Below are 25114 nucleotides of genomic sequence, written 5' to 3' on the forward strand. Positions count from 1 at the left end.
TATATATAGATATAGATATAGATATAGATATAGATATAGATATAGATATAGATATATAATGATAAATTCAAGACAGTCCAATATATTATCTATATTCAAAAAGTGATTTATTAATACAACAATTTTTCAACACTATATTAATAAAATGACAATATTCAAAACATGCTATCAACTATATTGTTTAGGTTCTTTTGTTAAACCTGCTAGGAAAACAAATTATTCCAATCCCATTCTAATCGCCATCCTACCTGTTTGACATCCTCTTCTGGTGTTCTGTAGCGAACAATATATTTTCGGACTTTTCCAGGTGCAGGTTCCCAGGAGACATTTATGGTGCTGTGGGTCACGTCTCTGAGTTTCAGATCTCGAGGTTTAGGTAAAGGCACTGGAGGTGCATGAGAAATTAAGTCCAGATGTGATTCTCAAACAGGAAGCTCTAAAGAATCTACATAAGCTTTCAAGAAGTTGTTTGGAGAAAACTTAAAGGTGTGCAGCAAAATAACTTAAAAAATGGTTAGGACGATACAAGTACTATGATTCTACCAGATAGAGCTGAATTATTCTTAAGAAGGCTTTTTTTAAAAAAAATAGAATAAATTGAAATGTTTATGACAACTCTACTTCTCATGTATATGTTAATGTCTTCTACTCTATTTAAATAAGATCTTATTTGCATAATGTATCATAATTCACCACAAGTTTATGGCTCATGTTTCTTTAGCAGGTATTTAAATTGATTAAGGTAAAAAATAAAATCAAAAGGGTCAAGCTCCCATAAGAATGTAATAGAAAAACAACTTGTTATGAGAGTGAAAAATGAAGATGGGTCAAAAGCAAGCATCCAATAAGCTTATAAGAAAATCCACAGAAATCTAAATGGTTAGGAGAAAATACAAATGATACATTTTTACCAAGTCAAACACAGCTTTACCTTAAAAAGAATGGGAGGAGGATCACTAATAACAAGGTTTTCTATTGTTATGTGAGATATATCTCACGCTTTCTAGCTGCCAATTTCCTTTGTCTCTTGTTGAAACTCTATACATCTCTCTTCCTAAATCTCTCTCTCCACTTCCATTTCAGCACCTCCATCCTTTCAATCTTTTTTATTTCTCTGTGCTCCCCTCTCCCACATAGAATTAAAGTCCAGTCCTATATGCCGATCCATGGACACATTTGTCTTTCAGCCCACTATGGGTCTTCGTTCCCAGCATTCTCAGAACACATGTCTTCATCCCTGGGTGGCTCCCAACTCTTTCCATCTGCCACTAAACACATTTCAATGAAAACACCAGCTCCAAACAGGATCTAACATATAAAAGGTGATTTTTTTTGTCCATGAATTTATATGGCCCCACCAAGCAGGGGCTCTTTCTCTTTTCTGCCCCATCATGCTTTTGTCTCAGGCTCTTTTCCCCCTTTGAAGATTCCTTCCAACCTACTTTATTTCCCTAGAAATGTCATCTGAGGCTCAACAAATTTAAGCCAAGTCATTTATCCCAGCATGCCCACCTCAACAGGCATGAAACAAAACTCCCAGCTAGGTCAAGCAAAGGTCCTAAGTGCAATCATTGTCACTTTTCAAAAAAAAAATGGTAATAAAACAAACAGGAAACACAAAAAGGGATAATCAAGACAAGTGCAAACCAGGAAGGAATCGATGTGCTCTATGCTGCTTTGTAATTATTATTGATGCATCCCCTAGCACAGTGATTGAAGTATAACAGATGAGCAATATATTTTTTGATTGAGGTGATTGATTAATTCATATAATTGAAACTTATTCATATGTGCCATAGTTTCTACTTCAATAAAAATTTGGAACATCTTGATCTTAAACCGAATATCTTCCTCCAAATCACACTCACCCAACCTTCCATTCTCACCAACTGTATTTCATGGATCTACAACATCAATTGTAAGATGTACCATTGTTTTATGTTTTATGCCCTGATAAACATCTGGCTAAGAATAATTTTAAGACAACACTGATTATAAGATACATCTCAATATTGGGCATGTCAAATGTGAAATAAAAAAAGTAAATCCTAGAATAAACTTAAGATGCTGCCATAAGTCTAGAATTGATCTTCATTCTCAAACTTGATTGCCATGAGTAATAATCCTATAACTTATGCACAAATAATCAAATGGTGGTTAGCATCATTGGGTAAAAGAAAAAGCCTAATGAACATGATTGCTACAGCAAAAGGAAAGATGCGAAATTAGCAATGTCTTACAGGTGACTTCCCGAGCAGTGACAGGTTCACTAGTGAGGTCATGCAGGGCGGCCTGGACCGTGACCATGTACTCGGTGTTGGGAAAGAGGTCAGTCAGCTGCACATCATTCACTGCTGGCCCAACGCGCTTCTGCATAGGGACATGCCCGGGGAAATCAGACATTCAAATCAAACATTTCCACTTAATGGGAACAACCAATTAAAGCCCATTGATGACAACACAACTTTTATTTTTAATTTTTCTGAAAAGCATTTTCTTTTTCAGGCCAATGTTTTCTAAAATGTATCACAGCCCACAAATCTAATTTTCTATTTTTCTGGTTTGTGTGCAAAGGTATAAATGAGTTAGTTCATAAGTAACTGCAGTTAATAAGGACTCTAAAGCTGGGAAGTCTCAGGAAGGCCCAATGAAAAAGAAACAGTATCTCCCACCTCTTTGGGTTTTGTCGGTTCTGTGGCGTTGAGGGGTTCATATGTCAAAGTGTAGCCAGTAGCCCCTCCCACTGGCTGCCACTGCACATGCATGGTGGTAGGGCCAACATCATGAATATTCAGGCTGACTACAGGGACAGGCACTGTTGGAATGTAAAACAGACATCAGTCTAATTCCTGTCATTTTACTCATTTTTTAATTGTTTCCTACTTAGTTATTGGCATTTGTATATGGTAAATAAAGAATGGGTTGCTATGAGAAATCAATGAGAGTTAATATCATCCTTTCCTCTCCATCCAAAAACCCTAATCACATTGTTCATTGCGACCTCATACTCAGGACTGTGTGTTGCAACTATTTTGTAGGAGGAAGAAAGTTTAAATTTCAAATAGCATTCTATTGAGTCCACATGGAAGCCAAAATAGATACCAATTTCCTAAGATTTCAATCTCTTTTTCTGGAACATCTCTAATTTGACTATTTTCTTTCTTCAATCACAGAAGTTCATACATAAGTGACCAACATAGTATTTTATTTCACCTTTCTTTAAAAAAAAACTTTAACTGAGAGTGCCATACATTAATAGCTGGAACTTTGGGGATTTATGGGTTTTTTGAAGTCAAGCTCATGTGGCAGAGTAAAAGGTTTACAGTTTCCTCTTCACTTAATACTACCCATATAGCTTAAAAAAAGATTGAGTTTAAAGATTTAAAGAATTATCAAATTAATCCCGCCTACTATGAAATACATTATTTCCTATTCTTGTGGTCTAATATGAAGGGAAATAAAAGAAAGAAAGACGTAAGCAATGGAACAATAGGTAGAGTCAGTTTCTGTCTTGGACAGTGATACCCACTCCCTTCTCTTACAAGTGGCCTCCCTTTCCTCTGGAGCCCAGACAAGAAAATGGAAGAAAGAAAGAATATTTTCATATGGCTTCATACACCCTACCAGGAATAGGAGTGAGAAACATCTCTCCTCAAAGTTCTACTCAAAGTAAAACCCATTAGAACTTCTCTAGTAAAGAAAGGCCAGAGGGCAAAGGACAGAAAAACAATGGGAAGAGCTCATTGCCAGCAGGAAGATCTGGCCAACAGAAGGAAAATAGATCATCTCTGTACAGCTCCTCTTCCTAATCTTAGTCCCACTCCCCACATGGTGAATAACTCTATGAAAGGTACGTTGCACTCTAAGTTATCACAGCTATGACTACCCATTCCACCAGTGGGCCCCATGATGGCAGGAGCATCCAATAAGAGCGGAAAACCACTGAGTATTTATTGAACACCTACACCAAGAATGCACTCAATAAATATTTGTTGAATGGATATTGAATAAAGGAATGATTCAGAAGACTGAGAAAATTCCACATGGGCTGTCATTTCTTTATCTTAAAAAACAAAAGAACAAATTTTTATTTTTAATCTGACTTACAGGTTTTTTCTGTGCCCTTCAGAGGCTCACTATATTCGTCTTCTACTACCGAATACACGTTCACAACATACTCAGTTTCAGGCTTCAGATCTTTCAGCACTGTGCTACTTTCCAGTCGGCTCACATAAAACTAGAGAGGAAATTTTAAACAATAACAACATATTATAATCACTTCCTTCTTTTCTGCTATAAAGTAGTTAATTGCAATGAGCTTAGAAATTATATTTCAGTAAGACTATTGTCCTTTGTTCTTGCAAATTACCAAATTACAATCTTGGACAATTCATATAATTTATTCTCCCACCTGTTGTTTCCTTATTTGTAAAATGAGTGGGTGAAACTAGATCATCTTTAATGTTCCCTTCCAACTCTGTGATTCTAGTATAAATTCATGAACCAATCAAGCATCCTCTAATTAAATTTTAATTAAAAATCATATTGATATCCTTCAATTCTTAGACACCTTAAGAATTTAAGCAAAGCTCTTTCCCTTTAATTAAACTTAAATGGAAGTGTTTGCTAGCAAAAAATAGAAAGCACCATTGTTGACTCAGTTCTGCATTGCTCTACATCCTTCTTGCTCCTCATCCAACATTTTTCTCAGAGCCCTAATGAAGAGGACCCATTCTGAACATCAGGAAGAAGTGGACTATAGGTGTTGACTACTCACTTCTTGACGTTTCCCTCCAGAAACTGGGTAGTATTCCACCTTATATCTATCCACACTGTCAGAAGGAGGTGTCCAGTTCACTTTAAAAGAACGATGAGTTCGCTCTGAAATAACTAGGTTAGAAGGTGCTTCCAAGTCACCTACAAGTGGAAATAAAGTACATATATTTTTTTCATTATTATTACATCAAAGTGATAATATTTGAAATTAGATTGAAACATTATTAGTTTCCAAATTAAGCTTGTACACTCATCCTTTCACATACTAAGTGGCTACAGTAAATTATTATAGAGGCCCATCACCCATAAGACACCTCTGAATGGTTGACCAGAGGGTTCTTGCGCTCATTTTTTCTCATTGAAACTTAATCCCATTCTTCCTTATGGCATCACCAGTTTCCCAGTCACCTACTCTCAAAACCTCTGACTCATCTTTTGGATACTTTCTCTTCTCTCTAGCCTTGTAGTCAATTTATAATCTAGTAAACTTAATAATTTATAATCAATACAAATCTGAATTTATAATCAATAAATAAGGATATGGGGCCTGACAATTGCATTGTCATTATCACTATTGGCACCACCCAAGTTCACTGCCCTCATTATCATTTTAATTATTTATATTCATGTCTTATCTCTTTAACTATAGGTTGCACTCTGTGAGAACAGAATTGATTTCTTATTCATGTTTAGTTCCCCTACAGGACCTAGTTCAGTGGTAAGAGTAATTAACCACTTCCATACTCGAAAGAGAGAGAAATAATAACCAATTTTTGTTTAATTTGGTAAAAATCATACTGTCGGAGAGACCAAGATGGCGGCATAGGTAAACACCGGAGACTGCTGCCGCAAACAACCACTTCAAAAATACAACTAAAAGACGGAACGGACATCACCCAGAACCACAGGAAGGCTGGCTGAGGAGAGACTCTTCAACTAGAAGGAAAAATAACAGCACACCGAGGCTCAGAGGAGGCGCAGTGTGGAAAAAACTCAGGTGCGGAGGTGCGCGCGCAAAGCGGGCTGGTGGCTGAGAGCGCGGTTGTCGTTTTCGGTCAGGGGGGAGTCTCAGACTCTGAGCTCCAGATACGGGCGAATCGCTGGGGACTCGGACCCAAACGGGAGAAGCGGGAGTGTCTGGCATCAGTTGGAAGGCAGCTTTCCCTCCGAGGTTTGCAGCGGTTCCGGGGGTTCTGAGAAGCAGAGCCTCTGGGAACAGGACTGAGGGCACCATAACGGCTCCCTCCGCCCGCCCTGTTGAGCCCGCCCCGCCCAAGCCCTGCGCAGAGCCATTTGCCGGATCGCCTCAGGCAAAGGCTAGATTAGCACCTCCCCAGAGGACAGAAGTTTTCCGCGGCAGACACAGCTGATTCACACAGCCAGTCGGCCTGGTGGTCAAATCCCTCTAGTATTAACTACAACAATCAAGGCTCAACTAGAACAAGACTGCGCACAAAGACCACTAGGGGGTGCACCAAGAAAGCATAAAAAATGCGGAGACAAAAAAACATGACAGAAATGGAGGATATAGAGCTAAAAATCGCAATTTTGAGGGCTTGCAAAAATGTGCTAGAAGCTGTCAATAAACTTGAGGAGAGAGTCACGAAAACTAATGAGACCCTCGATGCTATGATAAAGAACCAACTAGAAATTAAGCATACACGGACTGAAATTGGGGGGGAAAAAGAGGAACAAATGTAACCTGAACAATAAAGATTTAATTAAAAAAAAAAAAATCATACTGTCTGTGATTGTGCTCTCTGTGAGTAGATATAGGTGAAATGACTAACACAGAACAAGATCTGAAATAAACATCAATGAATATAGAAATATTAAGCTCCATAGGACCACTAGAAAGATATACAAATAAAAATTTAAAGAGAATTAATTCAGTGACTCCATGAGCATGGCAAATCATTCTCATATAAATTCTTTCTACTTTCTTTATAAGCCAAAGCTGGAGAAAGCATTTCCATTCTTAGTATCCTAACCTTTATTGTACTTGGGTCATAATCAAGCCTACAAAATTATCAAGCAATTTTACTGTCTGGGAAACTAGAATGAATGCAACTATTACATAGTTGACAAAAAAATAAAATAAAGGAAAATAGATAAAAGATGTTTTCATCCCTATTCAAAGTTCTCTCCAACTAAATAAAACTACAACTCTCTCAGCTAATCCAGAGCCAGAAGCCTACAAATTCTGGCTTCCTGGCTGGTCCATTTCTCCAGGGAAAAGGTCAGTCTGTTGTACAAAATCCAAAAAGAAAATCTGCAAAAGTTTGGAGCGAGAAACTCAAGAAGGAACAGTCAAATAAATGTATCCCTAGTTCCCAAGGCATGTGAAAAATTTTACCACATTGTTTGTAAAATTCATTCCAACTTTTCCAAAACCAGAACAAATTAATAAAAGTCCATCTTTACCATAATCTGCATTGCATTACAAGTACTTAAAAGAAACTTTTATCATATAATGTCATTAATTTTCCAAAAACCTTCCATTTTGATGCTCACTGTGTTTTGTCCTGTGATCTATAAAGAATAATCATTTTACTCTATCCTTTGTCAGTACAAATGCAGTTCCATAATTTTATTTCTAAATCTTAATTCCTTGTCTTTTCTTCAAAGACCTCTATAAACATCTCTAACCATTTGACCCTGAGTAATTTAACTTCTCTAAGTCTCAGTTTCTTCACAGGTAAAGAAAGATTCTATCATTTCTAAAAGTGTAAACTCTAAAATTGCAATGTCTCTGTATATTTAAGGGTTACAAGTGACAAAGTATCATATCTGATCATCTATAGTTGAGGCAAAGCAAATCATATATAAGATCCCTCTTTCATTCTTAATGGAAAAAAAAATGTTACCAAATTTTAGAAAACAAAAGTCTGGGAATAACCATTTAATAGAAACTTAATAATTATAGAGCAAAGATGCTTTAGAAAAGAAAGCATCTCTCTTCCCCAATCACGTCTATGTGTGTGGCACAGGCACATATAACTAAAAGTATCCTCAAATAAGCTAGAAGTCATTTCTAGTTTGATGACATCTGACTCAAATCAGGGACTAAACCAGTGATTCTCAGGGGTAATGTTCTCCTCAGCAGACATTTAACGATATTTTTAGTTGTCACAAATCAGGGGATGCTACTGGCTTCAGTGAGCAGGGCACAGGAATGCTACTAAACATCTCACAATGCACCAAAAAGTCCCCTTCCCCCATCCAAAATAGGAATTATCTGGCCCAAAATATTACAGTGCTGAGGATGGAAACCCTGGGCTACCCTTACCTGGGCCCTTGACACTGTTGCACAAGTTGTTGGTGAGGTCGTCCACGATCCTGGAGAGCGACTCAAAATCTGCCACATTGTATACGTGGATCTCATCGGGATCCGATCCGATCATCCTCAACTCAAGCTCATCCGCATTTTTGATACCTCAAAATTAAATGGATAGATACTAATTAAAAGAAAAAATTCATGGAGTGAAATAAAAATTTTACAGGCTACCCTTACACAGTCAAGGTTAACTAGAACATATGTATCATTTTCCTCAACAATAAAAGGATTACCTCCCTATAGTTATAAAAGAGAAACAAATAAAAAATAATATAAACTGAAGGGTACTATGAATTAACTACTTCTCAATGCTTCCAGCATTAATTTTTCACCATAAAGTGTCTCTTCAAATATTTTTTTCTGAAAAGTAAAGTAATGGATATCAAAAATAAACATGGTGCCATGGAAAACCAAACAGGACTTTTCTGAAATCCTATTAAGAGTACATTTGTCCTCTTGAGCCATCACTTTCTTCCAAGAAGACATGTAATGTTGTCTCATTGCAAGGAGAAACAATCAACTCACTGGCACGTCATTTTGGTAAATTACGTGATAGGGAAAATGTGTTTGTTTTTTTCACACTTCAGAAAATATTTTTAACTGCAAAAATATCCTCAGCTTTTGTAACGCCGAGAGCATTACTAGCCTTTCCAGTGCTTACCAACAGCAAACAGCTCTACGCCTTCATCCCTGAGTTTCTTGGCAGGTGCCTCAACATCATCTTGGGACTTTCCATCGGTGATAAGAATACCAATTTTTCTAGCTCTGGGCCTCATTCCAGCTTGGGTTCTGAAGCTCTGTTGGCGAATGAAATTCAAAGCCATGCCTAGTGGGGTTTTTAAAAGAAAATCAATCACGTCATTATTTAGCCACAGCGTTGACCAAGAACAAGAGCTAAAACTCAACAGAACCAGCCTGACCCACCTGTGAGCGTATTGCCTCCTTTGTACGGTAAGTTTGCCACCGCTTGCAACAAACTCTTCTTGTCTTTGTGAGTGTTTAACTGCCATTCTGTTCTGGGGTCCCCACTGTACTGAGCGAGGCCTAAAATAACACCATTGGCATTAGCATATATAAAAGAGCATAATCAAAATGTCTAAATGGCTTCAATGTCGTCAGACCTACCAATCTGTACTCTTTTGGGGCCAATCTCAAAGACCTCCACAATGCGAGAAATGAAACTCCTCACGGTTCTAAAATTTGCCCGGCCGATGCTCCACGATCCGTCCACCAGCAGCATAAGGTCTGCTTCAGCTCTGGTGAGACACTCCATCCCTGACACGGCAACGGTGAGACAGGACAGAGTAAGGAGCACATTCTCAGCGGGCTACTTCCCAGCCACGCCTCTGCCACCCCCCAGACGCTCAGTGCTGCCTAACTGTTTCAGTTTTGAAGCTTTGGAATTTGAGACTCTGAAAATACGTCCATGTGATTTATCAACCTCAAAAACAGTCGTGAGAGTCATCAATTCCTCCTATGATTATTTCAGTGGCAAATTTTTCCCTCATCTGTGACTATATTTCCTGGCCACAGTTATAGACCCTGGAGACAAATTAAACTATCATTATAAATTTGAATGAGCTCCCAAACTCAAGAGCTGAAATAAATGTGAATGTACAGTCATCTAACTCTAAGGTGTTAATAATTTTAATACAAATGTAATGTGATCTGAAGATCAGATTTGCATTTTTCTATAATATTCAGTGTCCATTAGCAGACAAGTATGAGATGAACTGATAAAATGTGTTAGCTAGAAAAGGTTTTAATGAGCCAAAAAATCTATTAAACTAATTAAGCTCCCACATAACTACTGCATATATTATGAAGGAATAGGAACATCACTCAAAATATAGACTTTTTTAAAGTAAAGATCATTGTTTTAAAACCTGGTAGCTATTACATTATATAGTTATTAACTGCTCAATTCTCTGCTATATATGACAACCAGGTAGATACAGATAGTAAAGTCTGCACATTTAAAAAATCAAGAGAGAAGAGAGATAATTTAGAAAAAGTAGGCAAACAAATATACAAATTGAGAGCTGTAGAGACAATAAGCACAAACATTGATACAAAGCTAGGGTGCTTTGGAAAGAGAGAATAATCCCAACATCCTCAGTGCACAAGCTACAAAATAAAAATACAAGTCAGTTAATATCATCATAGGAGAAACAATAGAACATTCCAGCAAAACAGCAAGATCTGACGTTTTATGTTGTCCACATCCATATTTTCAAATGCTCTCTTTTCCAGGAGCTTATATTACCAGCTAGGAACTTTCCCACCGCTTGCTATGTTAGCCTCTGATCTTTCCATTACAAAAAGAAGTCATGGGGGGAAATTACACAATGCTCATCACACTGCAAAGTTGTCATCATGTATTATACACTAAGTCAGGATTGCGGATTCCCAAACGCCATTCCAGGCACCTAAGCCTTTGCAAGCCTGCTCCTGGATGGCCCAGATCTACTCTTTTTTTTAGCAAATGATGGAAAATATTTAGAAGTAAATTCTACCCACCACTTGCACCTCTAAGAATGTTCAAAACTAGCTCATGTACCCGAAAGCTGTAATCGTGGCAAGCACAAAAATGTCTTAAAGGGTTTATGTTACCATTTTGCTTCCCAAGTGGTGGTTCCCACCTATTTATGTAACCCAGCTTTGCTGGCTCAGCCCAAATGAATCATTTCTGCCATTACTTTAACAAAATCAAATTGTCTTTTAGTCGTTAAAAAGAGAGAAAATGTACATTATCTAACTATCGTAAAACTCATCTTTAAATAAAATAGTCCTAGGTAATGAATACAATGCTGACAAGAAAAGCCTTAACACTACCATGTAAAAGTATGCTTAACTGGATTTTTTAGGAAATTTTTAAGTATGAAAATCATTTAGATAAATTTTAGTGTAACATTTTTATAGCCACTTTTCATTGTATGATTAACCTAATGATGACTATTTGAAATAGTTTGACAATATTGAGGTTTCTTAGGGAAATGTCACTCAATTTCTTACCAGAGGATAAATATGGAATTACAGTTGTGTCAGAAAGGGTTGTCATTTCTTGTCCAACAAGTGGTGAACTTTCTCCTCCATCGAACATTCCAAAAACATTCACCTTGTAGGTGGTACCTGCCCTGAAATGTGAAAACATATAGTCTGTATGTATAATTGTCCCAAGTGGTAGCATTTTTTGCTTTGTTAGAGATATCAATCTTTATTTACAAACTTTCACTACTCAAAGTAAGTTATAATGCATAACTTTTCAAGAGAAGAAAAATAATTTCCATCACATTCTGGTTTAAGCTGACAGTGTGAGGTATCAAGGGCAGCTAGCTTAGAGACTAGTAGGGCTTCACAGCACCAGCTTCCGTCCTGCCTTTCTACCAGGTGTAGAATCTCCACATGCCACTGAGCCTGTCAAGGAAGGATCTACATCCGACTGCTTCTAAGCAATGAGCTTTAAGAAAATAACTTAAATGTTGTACCTTGCAAGGTAACATAAAGCACCCAGCGCAATGCCTGGCACATAGTAGGCCCAGTAAATTTCATCCTCCCTACTCTTTATCAAGTAAATAGCAAACTTTTATATAGACTTCAATGTCTTGAAAGGCTGATACAAACAAACTTTAAAAAAGGCACTGCACAGTGGTTCATTCTTCCTACTTTAATGAATGTAGGGTGCTGTTCAAACTCAAACTTCCTTGTTTTCCACTGCACAGCCTGGAGCGAGACTTTTCTTCGGCTCACCCTTCCCCAATCTTGCCAGCTGGCACCACGGGCAAGTCCTGCCTTCTCTCTCCATGGCCCACCCCACAAGAGGATTCACACTCAGAAGCTCCGTGTGAGTCACCTGGGCCTTTCCAGAAGGCGCAGGAACCCCCACATTGCCACAGGGCTTCCTAGGGAAGGGCTGCTTTTAGTAAAATTGTGTAAGAGGAATGCTAATTTTTTTAAAAAACAGGGGGTTATTGAAAAAAATGCCATCCCTGATCACATAATACAAAAATCATTAAAACATAACCAAAAAAAAAAACCCTGCTCAGGCCTAAATTCTGTTGCTAGCTCCTCTGAATCCAACCTCAACTTCACCAGCACCAAGAATAAGAAAGCAACTTCAGTTGCTGGCAAACTCTGCTGTGCACGGCCTGCTAATTTACATATGTTATCCAATCTTTTCACACAAACCAAATACAGTTCATTCCTACCTAAGTTCCTCCAAAACAACTGTGTTGTCATAAGGTCCCACCACTAACTCTCCCAGTGTCCTCTCCTCCCCTGTCGGGTGGAACGTGACTTTGTAACCCTTCACTTCCCCGGGGGCGTGTTCCCAAGTCACTCGGAAGCTGGACGTGGTTGAGTCAGATGTTTTGAGGTTTCTGGGTGACTTAAATCGAGAAGCTGTAAAGATAAGATTTTAAAATATTATTCATAAGACTAGGCTTTGGGGTTTTTAATTAGTCCCTACAATAATAAATCGAATTGGAACTGTCTAAGTGACATACATGAGAATCGTCACAAACATAACACTTCAAAATGTATATTTATAGGAACATTAAGGCTGACATCACGATATATAATACTCAGTAAAATGCCGATTCACAGGGTGCTCCTCAAGTGGAAGTAACTCTGACAAGTAAATAACTCTGACAATTCAGAATATTACATTAGCATTGGAGCATTAATATGTAAAATCACTTTACTGGGAACTCGATTGGTAAAAATAATAGGCCATCAGGCATCCTATCAAATTATTCTAATTTAATTCATTACAGAATTAATTTAGACACAAATAAAGTAGACGCCTAAAGTCTTCCTTAAAATATGACACACTTTCCAAAAAAGTGATTGCTTTGTACCTGTTGTTCCCAATCCTTGCCTAAGCTTTCCTTCTCCTGTCTTGTAAATTGGGAGGACTGTGATGTTATACGTGGTCTGGGGTTTAAGCCGCTTTAGCACTGTCGAGGTGACTGTGGGTGACACTTTGGCAACCATCTGTCTTCCTCCCCCGCGGGGGCGGTATACAACCCGGTAGTTGACAACTTTCCCTGGTGCTGGTTTCCAGGTAACTCTCATTGTGTTTTCTGTTTCTTCATCCACTTTCAAGGTTCTCGAATCTTGGGATACTGTAAGATAAAAATAAAAAAAAATGTTAAAAGATTACAATGTGTACCATGTTGAAAGAAAATACATATCTCCACCTCCCATTTATGTGAAAATAAACTATCTATGGTTTCTTCAATATGTACACTGTTCTCTTGTTGAGCATCATGGTCTCTCATAAATTCACAATAGCCTGTGAGCCTAATCTCAGTGAGATCACAGTAAGATGGGTTTTTTTTTTTTCTTCAACTGGCTAATAAATAAAAAATGGAGGTTCATATAGCAGGAATTTCCTATTTGCTTTCTAAAGATGCATTTCCAGAGATGGGCTCTTAAACTTTTTATTATATTTCCATCTGTAAAAAATTACTGTAGCAAACATGCTGTGGGGAATAGTAAAAATCATGAATGCGGAGTCAGAAGTCTCATTTGGGTCTTTTAAGAAAAAGGTACAGTCCACAAATGACTAGCCAGAATGACTACAGTTCACACTGTTCTTTGTGATTGCCATGAGCATGTAAGACTATGAACACAAAGGAAAAGGTAACAACACATAAAAACATCTCAAGAGCTCTAAAGATAAGACTGAGTGTTTTAGGAAGCACACTGTATGTAAAAGGTGCCTGATTACTATATAGTAATTTATTATTAAATTATCTTTATTAATATTTCACAATTATTAATAATTCTATCAATGCCCATAAATAGCCAACATATCCTTTTTCTTATACATAATCAGAGTTTATAAGCAGGATCATTTCATTCAATTCAATAATCTTTCAGCAATTCAAAAGCCATAAGCATTTTCTACAGGAAGAAACTAAAGCTTAAAGAAATAATGCAGAGAATTTTTCTTTTTTTAAAAAAAAAAAAATAATGGGGCAAAATTAGCCATAAAATAAAGATTTCTCTTATCTATCTCTAACAGAGAATAAAATAAGTCTCTAAAATATCAAACCACTTCCAAGTAACTTAACTACATCCCAGAATAAAAATTAAAGATGTTTATAAGAATATAAAAGTATCGGGAATCCAACAAATTCACAATGTCTAGCATGAAATAAAACTTACAAGGCATGCAAAGAAGAAAAAATTATGACACATATGGGCTGAATAATTGTGTCTCCCCAAAATTTTACGTTAAAGCCATAACCTCCAATGTGGTGGTATTTGGCAATGGAACCTTTGAGGAGGTAATTAGGGTTAAATGGGGTCATGACAGTAGGGCCCTAATATGATGAGAATCCTTGTAAGAGGAAGAAGAGACACTAAAGGAATTGAAGTTAAATAACGTACAACATTCCTCATCCTAGTTGTAATAGAAAACTTGGACTTTAGGGAGAAATTTTAACCCTTTTCGGTCCAACGTCAAGACGGACTCGACAGACCAGTTTCAAAAGATACCACACTATGAAATGTTTTAAAGAATAAACTCTTTAATTGAACATTCTTAATAATATAACCAGTGAATTTTTGGTTTAAACTTTAAAATAAGAACATTAAAAAGTTCAACATTCAATCCCGTCAATTAATTTGGACCAGACTGTTTGAATTCCAAAAATAAAATTGGACCGCAAAGGGTTAAAAAGCTTTGTTGGCTTCCCATAAATAAAAATCAATTTTTACTTCATTGATAGGTGTGCCACATCTATACTAATAAAAGGGTAATATGCTAATACTGGACATCCATCTGGACGTCCTTCCAGAAAAAGCCATGGTGGCGGGGGCCGAGGCAGAGGCGGTTAGGGGTGATGAGGCCGGCAGGGGAGGGCAGTTAGGGGAGACCAGGCCGTCAGGGGAGGGCAGTTAGGGGTGACCAGGCCGGCAGGGGAAGGCAGTTAGGGGCGATCAGGCAGGCAAGGGAGCAATTAGGGGCATCAGGCAGACAGGCAGGCATAGTGGTTAAGGGCGATCAGGCAGGCAGGCAGGTGAGCGGTTAGGAGCCAGAGGTCCTGGATTGCGAGAGGGATGTCCAACTGCCGGTTTAGGCCTGATCCCTGTGGTCCCGGATTGGAGAGGGTGCAGGCCAGGCTGAGGGACCCCCCCCTGCCCCCATGCACGAATTTTGTGCACCAGGCCTCTAGTGTTATATAATGCTATAATACTCACATTGTTAGTTCTATTCCTGTATCAGTAACTCTCAGAAGCTTTCCAACACCTACTGCTCTCTGCTAAACCAGCATTGGAGGGCCAGTAGAAAGTTTCTCATCTGCTGGCTTTTTAGCCACAATGCACAGTTTTCATTCTATCAACAACCTGCATACCATGTCTCTGAGTTGAAATCAATCCTGAAAATATTTCCAAAATGTCCCCTTGGAAGTTTATAAGGAACTCTATGAGCGTGACCTAGTGACTCTACCCAGTTAGCCACATTTTAGGATTCACCCACCACCTAAATACCACATCTGACTCTGATTGCTCAAAGTACTTTCTAAACTTCTTTGCTTTCCACAAAGTGGGCAAAGTAAAACAACAAAATGGTAGTAGAACAAACAACAGTGCCCGGGTTCTCTCATATTTGCTTAGATGTTTAAGCAGTTTGCATATACTCTATAAAGTGTATGTTTCATTCCTGTTTCGTCTACTGCTAGTTCAAAAGAGGACTTTATCTTCCCGCACCTTTAAATCAATTAGCCAAGAAAAACTGAAAATTTCTTAGATGCCCAGCTTCTTAGAAATGAAAGATTATTTAGGATTTCTCTTACCATATTTGCCTTTGGCTAACACATGTTCCTTGTGGAGATTTTCAATCATAAACAAATAATTGAAAACTCAGTCTTTGGGGAGAAGAGGTATTTTTAAAAAAATAAAAAAACACACTTTTCTCCCTCTAAATACAAATACTTGAATAATTTCTCAGCCACATGAATTGTATTTTTACTCCCACAAATAAATTTAGCTTTATGTGTCATATTTGGCCTAAGTTTACAACATGGCTTCTCTTTACAACAAATGAATTTCTGTCAGAAATAGAGATGAATTTCTGCCAGATTCTTAAACAACACCAGCCAACATATTCAAAAACAAGATTTCATTCATTACTATATAAACCAATCATATTTCTCATATCTGAGAAATATGCCTTTCCAACTACTTAAATTTCCTAAAAGGAGCTTGATGGGTTGTTTTTTTTATTGTTAATTTTGACACAAAGTTAAGCTTAGACATAGCCAACTTAGTTTTCCAGTGATTAAAAAGAAAAGACAAATTCTCTCAGACCAAAAGATTTTAATTTAAGAATAACTTAAGATCAAGATATAGGACTTAACTGAAATTGCCTTTTGCCCAAAAAATCACCCAATCCCTCCACTTCTTTCTAATAAAAGGAAATGTAAGAATTCCCCATTCTTTCCTCTTTCCCTAAAATTTTCCTAAAACAAAAGAAATAAAGTTTTCCCCTATAAATTTTGAGACATGCCCATGATTAACAAATAACTTTTTAGAAAAGAGAATTAAAAAATATGGACACATATTTTACCAGCCAGCTGATACTAAATGATGGTATGTCATTCAGAATTATTCACAAGAAAGAATATTAATGGGATTAAGGCAAATGGGAGCCACCAGAAAACTGAGTGGACTTTTGATTTAACCTCACCAACCAGAGTTAAAGAATCTGAGATTAATCATAGTCTCAGTAGGCACTATTATTTACCAGTCATCTCTAAGTGGCTAAGCACTCTGCTTGGTGCTTTGAACATTGTTGTTTCATTTAACCCTCAGGACAAGTCTTAAAAGACTGCATTCTACAGATTAGATAATTGAGGCTCAAAGATTAAGTAACTTGCCCAAGGTCATATAGCTATAAACATGCCCAAATTCTCTTTGTTTCCATAGCTCCTGATCTTTTTACTAGTTGAGTTTCTTATCTAGTTGATCATTACACATAGGTGTGTGTGGGGGGGGGGGGGAAAAAATTTTTTTTTTTTAATATATTTTTATTGATTTCAGAGAGGAAGGAAGAGGGAGAGAGAGATAGAAACATCAATGATGAGAGAGAATCATTGATTGGCTGCCTCCTACATGCCCCCAACTGGGGATCAAGCTGTCAACCCGGGTCTGTGCCCTTGACTGGAATCGAACCTGGGACCCTTCAGTCTGCAGGCTGACGCTCTATCCACAGAGCCAAACAAGCTAGGGTGGGAGGGTATAAATTTTAGATACTAAATGAACCTGAATTAAAACCACATTGGGGTTTTTGTGTGTGTGTGTGTTTTAATCCTCACCCAAGGATATTTTTCCATTGATTTTTAGAGGGTGGAAGAGAGAGGGAAAGATAGAGAGAAACATCGATGTGAGAGAAACACATTGATTGGCTTCCTGCATATGCCCTGACCAGAGCCCTGGCCGGGGAGGAGCCGGCAACCAAGGTACATGCATGCCCTTGACCGGAATCGAACCCGGGACCCTTTGGTTCACAGGCCGACGTGCTATCCAGTGAGCCAAACCGGCTAGGGCCAAACCACATTCTTTCAAGGTTCTAATTTTTCAGTCCTCAATGATCATATAAAGAAAAGAAAAAAGCAAGCAGTTCAACTTCCTATCGCTTGAGAGGGTAGCTAACACACCCAAACACATTTGTGATGTTACCTACATTCAGTTGTGGCTTCTCCATTCAAAGGTTCTCCTTCTCCACTGCTGTAAACGGCAAATACTGAAAGTTTGTATTTGGTCTCCGGCTGCAGGTTTTCTATCACCGTATGAATTGCATCTTCAGGAAGATTTTTCTCTCCAGCCTCAACATCATCATAAAGCGATTTCCACGAGACCCTGTAACCTCGAACCATTCCCGGAGCAGAGGTCCAATAAGCCCCAATTGATGTGTCCGTGATATCTTTAGTAATTAAATCCCGAGCTGAACCACGTTCTAGAATAGAAATTAAAAGGGAATCATTATTTAATGTCTACAAGATATGTCAATATTACTTCATCCTGGTAGACATCCTAACTTGCTGGACTCAAACTCAATTCATCTAAAGTTGCTCATTTCTCCTTTCTGAGCTGACTGCCCTGTTCTGTGAGTGGAACAGACTGATGGATAGAATATTAGAATTTTATCTGATTCCTACCTAGCACCCTGGCCCCGATCTGTCCAGTCAGATGGTAAGGTCCTTCAGAACAAGGGTGACATCCAAATATGAAGGGGTATATGCCTCACAGAAAGTTTTCCAAAGAAAAGAATGCATCTGAATCCCAAAGTTTTACCACGTATCAGTCCATCTTATGACATAGCACATGGCTCACAAAGATCTTTATTTCTTTACCATCATCTTTTCCTCTCTAATTTAAATAAGCTCAGTTTCAATGTATGATTTGCAATCATTTCAAATGTGAGGTTCGATCCAAGTGTCACAAATCTTAATTCCAACAATCATTTTTTTGATGGAAACTATTCGTTCGTGCAGAAGTGCAAACTTTCAATTCAGCTTACCCCTAAAGAAACTAAAAACCACCAATTCTTCTGGAAAACCTAAGCGTGATTAGTCATCAAAATAAAACACACCACTTGTTCTAGCTGATCGAAAATGTCTGTTATGAAATTTTGGTTCTTTCATTTAAAAAAATACAACCCAAATGGAAAAATATGGAAACCTCAACTTAATAGGAGGCACAGATGTCTTCCAATAAAACCCTCACTTTCCATAATTTAAATGTAAGTTAAACATACAGGTCACTTTATATTGGCTACCTTTACTAAGGTTTATGCCACAGTATGACATAAATATAAAACTATCTGCTCCTACAGCATACATTTTACCAGTAATTGTATATTCAAGCAAATGATATATAATGCTGTTACAAGAATTTTGAAGACTATTATTTTACTTGAATCAAAGGATAAAAATGAATATAACAAAAATATTCATGCTTACACAATTAAATTTCAGCACCAAAAGTAAAGATAACAATAAGTGAAAAAGAAATCTGGGTGAACGAACACCTATCATATATGGTAGACTTTAGAGGGGAAAAATAAATAAAACAGAAGCTGGGCATCCTACCAGACCCCAAGTGCAAATGGAAAATTCTAACTCCATTATAAATAACTTTAACTGCTGACGAGACATTTCAACTCTAGAGGGAAATTAGTTACATATTTCACTGTAACCAAGAATACTTATTTTCAAGAACATGTTGACTTTTTTCCCTCAATACTTGAGTTTAATTTCATCTAACTGTCTTCTTTACCTGTATTTGCTACTTAAATGGCCATACATCTTTATATTTTTCTCTACTAACAGAAATGTAAGCAAACTTTTTCTTTGGTTTGGTTTGGTTGGTGTAGGTGTTGTTTTTTGGTTTTTGTTTTTTAATCATTGATATCCCCCCATGGTTTTCCATGTGCAGCGCATGTTTGTTTGATATATAGCCATTTATCATATGCATCCTCCTAAATTTCCTAAGTTGCAGTTAGGAACAACTGTTATAAAATAATTGTACTTAAATCTGACTTTGAATTTAAATGAGCTAAAAACTGCATTAATGACATTCCAAAAAATATATAAGACAAATAAAGTTAGCTAGAATGTGGGAATTATCTTCCAAATTAATTTGAAGTAATTCATAAACAATAATTTTAGCTTCTAGTCTTCCCAAGGCCATTTTTCTCCCTACTTTCTACGGCATTGAATTTGTGACATTGTTTCTTTCCATGACAACAGACATCAATTTCACAAACACAAGCTAATGATGTCACTGTGAGAAAATAAAAAGAGAATTGTGTCTGAAGCAAAAATACATTCACAAAGACATTTGTAGGCTACAAACAAAAGGTACTTAGATCACTAGACATGTATTCCCATGGATTTTAATCAACTATTTTAACACTCTCAAGACCTGTAAAATGGCAATAAAAACATTTGCAAGGTTTATCAATGTCTTGAAAATAATCTGTAAAAACACCTTTTAAGATATAAATAAAATATTAACTAAAAGATATTCCTGAGTTCTAATTAATGGCTATCAACACTAATTCAAGTGAATGCTAAGTTCTCAATTACAGGAAAAAATCCTCAAAAAATTATAGTTTCTGCAAGTGTCACATAAAGGCATTATTTGCAGGCACCGGCATTGCAGCATTCCATGTTAATGACGAAGAAATATGGGAAGAAGAAAGACAATTCAATCCAGTAGCCAAGATTGAAAAGATAAGCCATTTCAATGGGCTTCTTATACGTCAGACAGCTTGATCAGAATACTGCTAAATATTAAGTTTATACTATTGTCAAACACATTGATAAACTTTTTCTTAAAAAAGAAGTAGAAGGGTTGGGTATTCCAGCTGCTGCATGACACCCAAGAATTTTGAGACTATGATATACTCATAACAGTAAACTTCATCTGGCCTATAACCCTTGAAGTTTTTAAAAATGGAATCTTGGCTTGGCCAAATATTAGATTTCAAAAAAAATGAAGCAATCACTTTGTACCCTATGATTTCATTGGCAGGCTGCCGAGTGGCAACGCTGGTCTTAAAACTAGATATGAAATCAGCTGACCAGACCACCAGCAGGCTGGGTCACCTCCTGGGACCCTGGGGTCCTCAGGACCAAAATAACTGGACTGGACCTAATCAGATACATAGAATCGCCTAGAGAGCCAGAGACTAGGCCAGGCCCAAATCAACTAATTGGAATATCTGGAGAGATGCCTAAGCACTGATGTTTCCTAAATCTCCTCTGTGATTCTAGCTCCTCTACAACTCTTTATTCTTTTCTCCTTTCATTCTTTTCTCTTCTTTCTGCTACCCCTCTTTTGAGGTCTAGAGAGACATTTATTTGGAAGGTGTGCTTGATCAGTGTGGGAAGGAACCCTCATACTTGCTTTCAACTCTGAAATGAGGCTCCTTCCAAATAAAGATGCCTGGTGAAAGCAAAAATGGCTCAAAACTGTTGGACACAGTGATGCTGTGCAGGACACAGTGATGCTGTGCCAGACTGCTTAATGGTTCCTATATGATGCGGGTCCATGACCATGCACAACAAATCACCTTTAGGTAGTGGAACAGGCTAAACGCTGACCCTCCGAAAATTAAGTAGATTGAAGCTTCTCATCACATCCTCTCCATCCCAAACACACATGGGTTGCTCGCCACTCTCTCTTCCCCTTATTCTGTCTCAAAAGGAGATGGCTCTCAATACACAGGGTGGGGCAAAAGTAGGTTTACAGTTGAGTATGTGAAACAAGTTTATTCTTGGATTATTATTTATTGGATTATTTTCCACACAAACACCTGTAAACCCACTTTTGCCCTACCCTGTATGCTCCTCATTCAAGAGTTGATCACATTTTCCTGTAAATGAGGTTCAATCCGAGTGTTACCCGGCAAAGCATTTGGTTTGGTTTAAAATATTAAATTGTAGGTTTTGTCCCCAGTCTAAGAAACGTCAGACATCAATGACTGCAGAAAGAGATTATTCGTCTTGGTTTCATTAGAGTGGGTTTTGGAAACAGTTTCTTTTTAGAGTACCTGGGAAGGGAGAGGAATAAGAAAGGAAAAACTTCATGAAACCAGTCTGCAGCCTCTCTCCAGGGAAGATTACTGTCCCTCACAGGGGAAGGCAGAGCAATGGTGGCAGTCAACAGAAAGCAGCTCTGCTAGACTGTTTACCACTTTGTCACTACTTTTCCCCAAACCTGGATCCAATTCTGCTCTAGCAAAGGCTCCCTTCCTCTTTGAGTTCCTCCTTTCCCTCTGCCCAAGACCTACAAATGTGTTTTTGTCTGTTCAGGCTTTTTACGGAAGTGATACTGTTTTCAATAATATTTAAGCTCATAGTTCTGTACCACATGCCTGTGCTTTGTATATTACTTTTACCTCTAGTAATAGAATTAATTTCTGGCAATCGTATCAAAGAAGTCATCTTCTACACTGAGGGTATGCCTTCATCTTATTCCTTTGAATTTTTTCTCAATAGTTTTCTCCTCTACCCTATTCTCCCCAGCATAGTGCCAGTATAGGAATAAGGAATAACAATGCTTTTCTATCATAAATTTAAATATACTACAAAACTCATCATTTTTGAAATGTTGATACTCAGCATTTCCACCTTGATTATAAAGTGTATTAACATAAGTTCAAAAGGCACTTTTCTCATGCCTGCTTGCATACATCTCTGTGCTGCTTCTGTGGGAAGTAATTTAGACAGGTGCATTTCTCATGATCTGAACATCTACAGGGGTTGATTTCTACTTTTTTCCATATACAAGGCCAAAGAACTAATGCCTCATTTAAGTAACTTTCCTACATATCCTCAGCCCTTTTCCATTTGCTTTCTGAAAAGCAAATCATCATCCAATTCAAATATAATTATAATACAAATTAGCCAATGATGATAACTGAAAAATTAATCATAATGAAATGAAACTATATTTCATCTTATAGATTGTTCCAGCCAGCTTTCATTGAGTTTCACATACCACTTTCAAAAATAGAAGTTAAATTGAAAATGTAATGTAAACCCTCTTCTAAATCAATTTGTCTTTTCCATTAGAGCTCAACTCAAAAGTCATCCAACTTTCCACAGCAGAATACAGAAGACCTGCTTCTGGATAATGTTCATGTGGAAACACACTCGATTTACAACCAATGAATTAGAGCCACCTTTGAAAAGGACAAAGTTCACTATTGATAAGTGAACTTAATTACTGTAAGCAATACATAGTTCTTAAAAACCTCTTAATGATTAAATCATTCTTCAGCCTCAAAGCCTGTGGCATTTCTTCCACAATTGTTACCTCTCCAGTTTGATTTAGATTCTTCTCTGATGAGCCATTAATTTGCAGAAAAGGAAATGTGAATTACTGTTTGGTGATTGTGCTAGTTCCCTGGAAACGTCAGAGTAGTTATACCCAGAATGTATGATTTTTTCAAGTTATGAGACAGCAGTAAATTTAGGGAAACATAGAGGCCTTGTTCAGTCCATCTTTGTGAGAGCCCATGTTACTCAACACCATGCAGAGGAATTCCTTGATGTGTTAAAAACCTCATTGTACCAAAATGTCAGCTGCGTTAGCTTGTGTGATGTACAGGAAGCCATTCATGTCTAGGACCCTGGCGGGTTGCTATAGCAACTGAAACAAAGGAAATTCTGAAAAGTCATCTTTTCCATTGCCAGAAAACAGCACTCAAAAATAAAAAGAACCGTATTATTCCCAAACTGAAATTTTCATTCATTTGTGGTAAAACTCTGAGTTATTCATTTCGAGGTTTATAAGAACCGGTTTTCCTCTCTCTAACCACTAGCAGTGACAAGCAAAAGTTCGACCAAACTTAAAGTGCATTTACATCTACAACAGTGTTTTAGTAAGCACATTAAATCTACTTTAACAACAACCGGAGGGGGCAGGGAATAATGTAAATCAAACCTACTGGTTTGTGCTCAGATTCCTCTGAAGTTGGGATCTGAAATAGTAATAAACTCTGCCTTTGTGATTCTATTTCATGCAGTACTAGAGCCAGCCATGAACTTCCCCAATGCCAATGCTAATAAATCTCTCTTCCAGGGACAGGGGAATTTTCTGATCATTGGCTGCATTTCAAGAAAGCACTAGGGAACATTTTCAAGTTAGGGATGGTTGTAGACCACACCAAATATTGTTTTAATTCTTTCTGAATTAAATAGAATGCACTTCAGGCAATCTATAAAATTTTCAACCTACAGAATGCTCTTGCCTGCTGATCCATGCCTCTGGATGAAAGAAACATTCCTGCCTGGTAGGCTCTTACCACCTCCTCTCCCAAGAGAAAAACAGATTGGAAAAACAGCAGCCCTCAAAAGCACTTGCCTGGCTTTGTTTCTGGCTTTCCATCCCCTGCATTTACCATCATATCCTATTCCTGTATATGGTATGTGGATTTGGCTGAGTTAATACAATAAAATGAAATGGAATAACCAGGGGCAAAAATCTTCTATTATTTTAATTTAGTCACAACTATGCTTTCACATATTTGTCAAGTTTACCACACATAATGCAATGGGATAAATATGTTAATAAAATCATGCTGGCAGCATTTAATATAATCCTTCATCTTGGTAAAGTTTGGTGTAAATGGAAAAAAATTTATTTTGGCAATTTATATATGAATTAACTATATTTTTAAAGAAAACTTACAAATCATCTAGCTTGCCTCCTTCTCAGGAAATGAAAAGGGATAATTTTTTAAATTTATTTTACTACCCATGTATCTTCCTTGGAGATAATTTTTGATCAACTATGTCCTGGAGCATACACTCATACACGCATACAAGTTGGTAGATTTTCTACATGACTTGTGCAAAGCTATAAAATTATAAGCAATTTAACCATACACCTAACCTAGAAAAATCACAGCCCAACAGAATGTGTTTGCTAGTTAAATTAAAATTTGTATTTTGTTTTTTCAAAAGTTTATTTATATATTATTCTTTGCAAAAATACCATAATTTTTTAGAATCGAGATTTGTGTTAAATATGAATATATTTTTGAAGTAAGAACATGCAGAAGAATATCAGAAGATTAAAAGTTACAAGCAAAAGTAAAAAACTATTAAACTATTTCCAAGATATTCCTTATATGGGAGAAATTTTCCCAAATGCAAACAATCTACAACTGTTTTGTAAAAAAATAAAAGCTTGAAAGTTTATCCTTAAAAAAAAATCCTGTGAACAATCTGTGTTGAAAACCTCTGGAAAGCACATGAGAAAGAGAACTTCAAAAGGTCAAAAGGAAAGGACATACTTCTCAGGAATTCTGGACGTCGCTCCAGCTATAAAGATCACATGCTTTTATTGTTTGGATTATGTCTCTGTAATGAAGGCAATTTCTATTTCTAGCTCTTATTGTTTTCAAAACTTTAGTGTAGCCAATCAATGTCTCTGAAATACTTATGGAAGTATTAGTAATCAGTTCTAATT

General features: G+C 37.2%; 1 protein-coding gene across 1 annotated transcript in view; it reads right to left on the reverse strand.

The window, feature by feature from the left end:
- The window catches only part of COL12A1 (collagen, type XII, alpha 1), a 111141-nt gene that overhangs the window by 57211 nt on the left and 28816 nt on the right, over positions 1-25114 (reverse strand). Inside the window, exons 14-26 of the mRNA XM_005861435.2 lie at positions 17811-18083; positions 12973-13239; positions 12322-12514; positions 11129-11250; positions 9239-9388; positions 9038-9157; positions 8775-8939; positions 8066-8212; positions 4778-4917; positions 4108-4237; positions 2673-2815; positions 2241-2370; positions 249-385 (exon numbers count right to left, since the gene is read on the reverse strand). Of these exons, the coding sequence (XP_005861497.1) occupies positions 249-385; positions 2241-2370; positions 2673-2815; positions 4108-4237; positions 4778-4917; positions 8066-8212; positions 8775-8939; positions 9038-9157; positions 9239-9388; positions 11129-11250; positions 12322-12514; positions 12973-13239; positions 17811-18083 (2117 nt within the window). The remainder of the gene's footprint in view (positions 1-248; positions 386-2240; positions 2371-2672; positions 2816-4107; positions 4238-4777; positions 4918-8065; positions 8213-8774; positions 8940-9037; positions 9158-9238; positions 9389-11128; positions 11251-12321; positions 12515-12972; positions 13240-17810; positions 18084-25114) is intronic.

Source organism: Myotis brandtii, unplaced genomic scaffold (assembly GCF_000412655.1).
Source record: "Myotis brandtii unplaced genomic scaffold, ASM41265v1 scaffold151, whole genome shotgun sequence".
Classification (NCBI taxonomy): domain Eukaryota; kingdom Metazoa; phylum Chordata; class Mammalia; order Chiroptera; family Vespertilionidae; genus Myotis; species Myotis brandtii.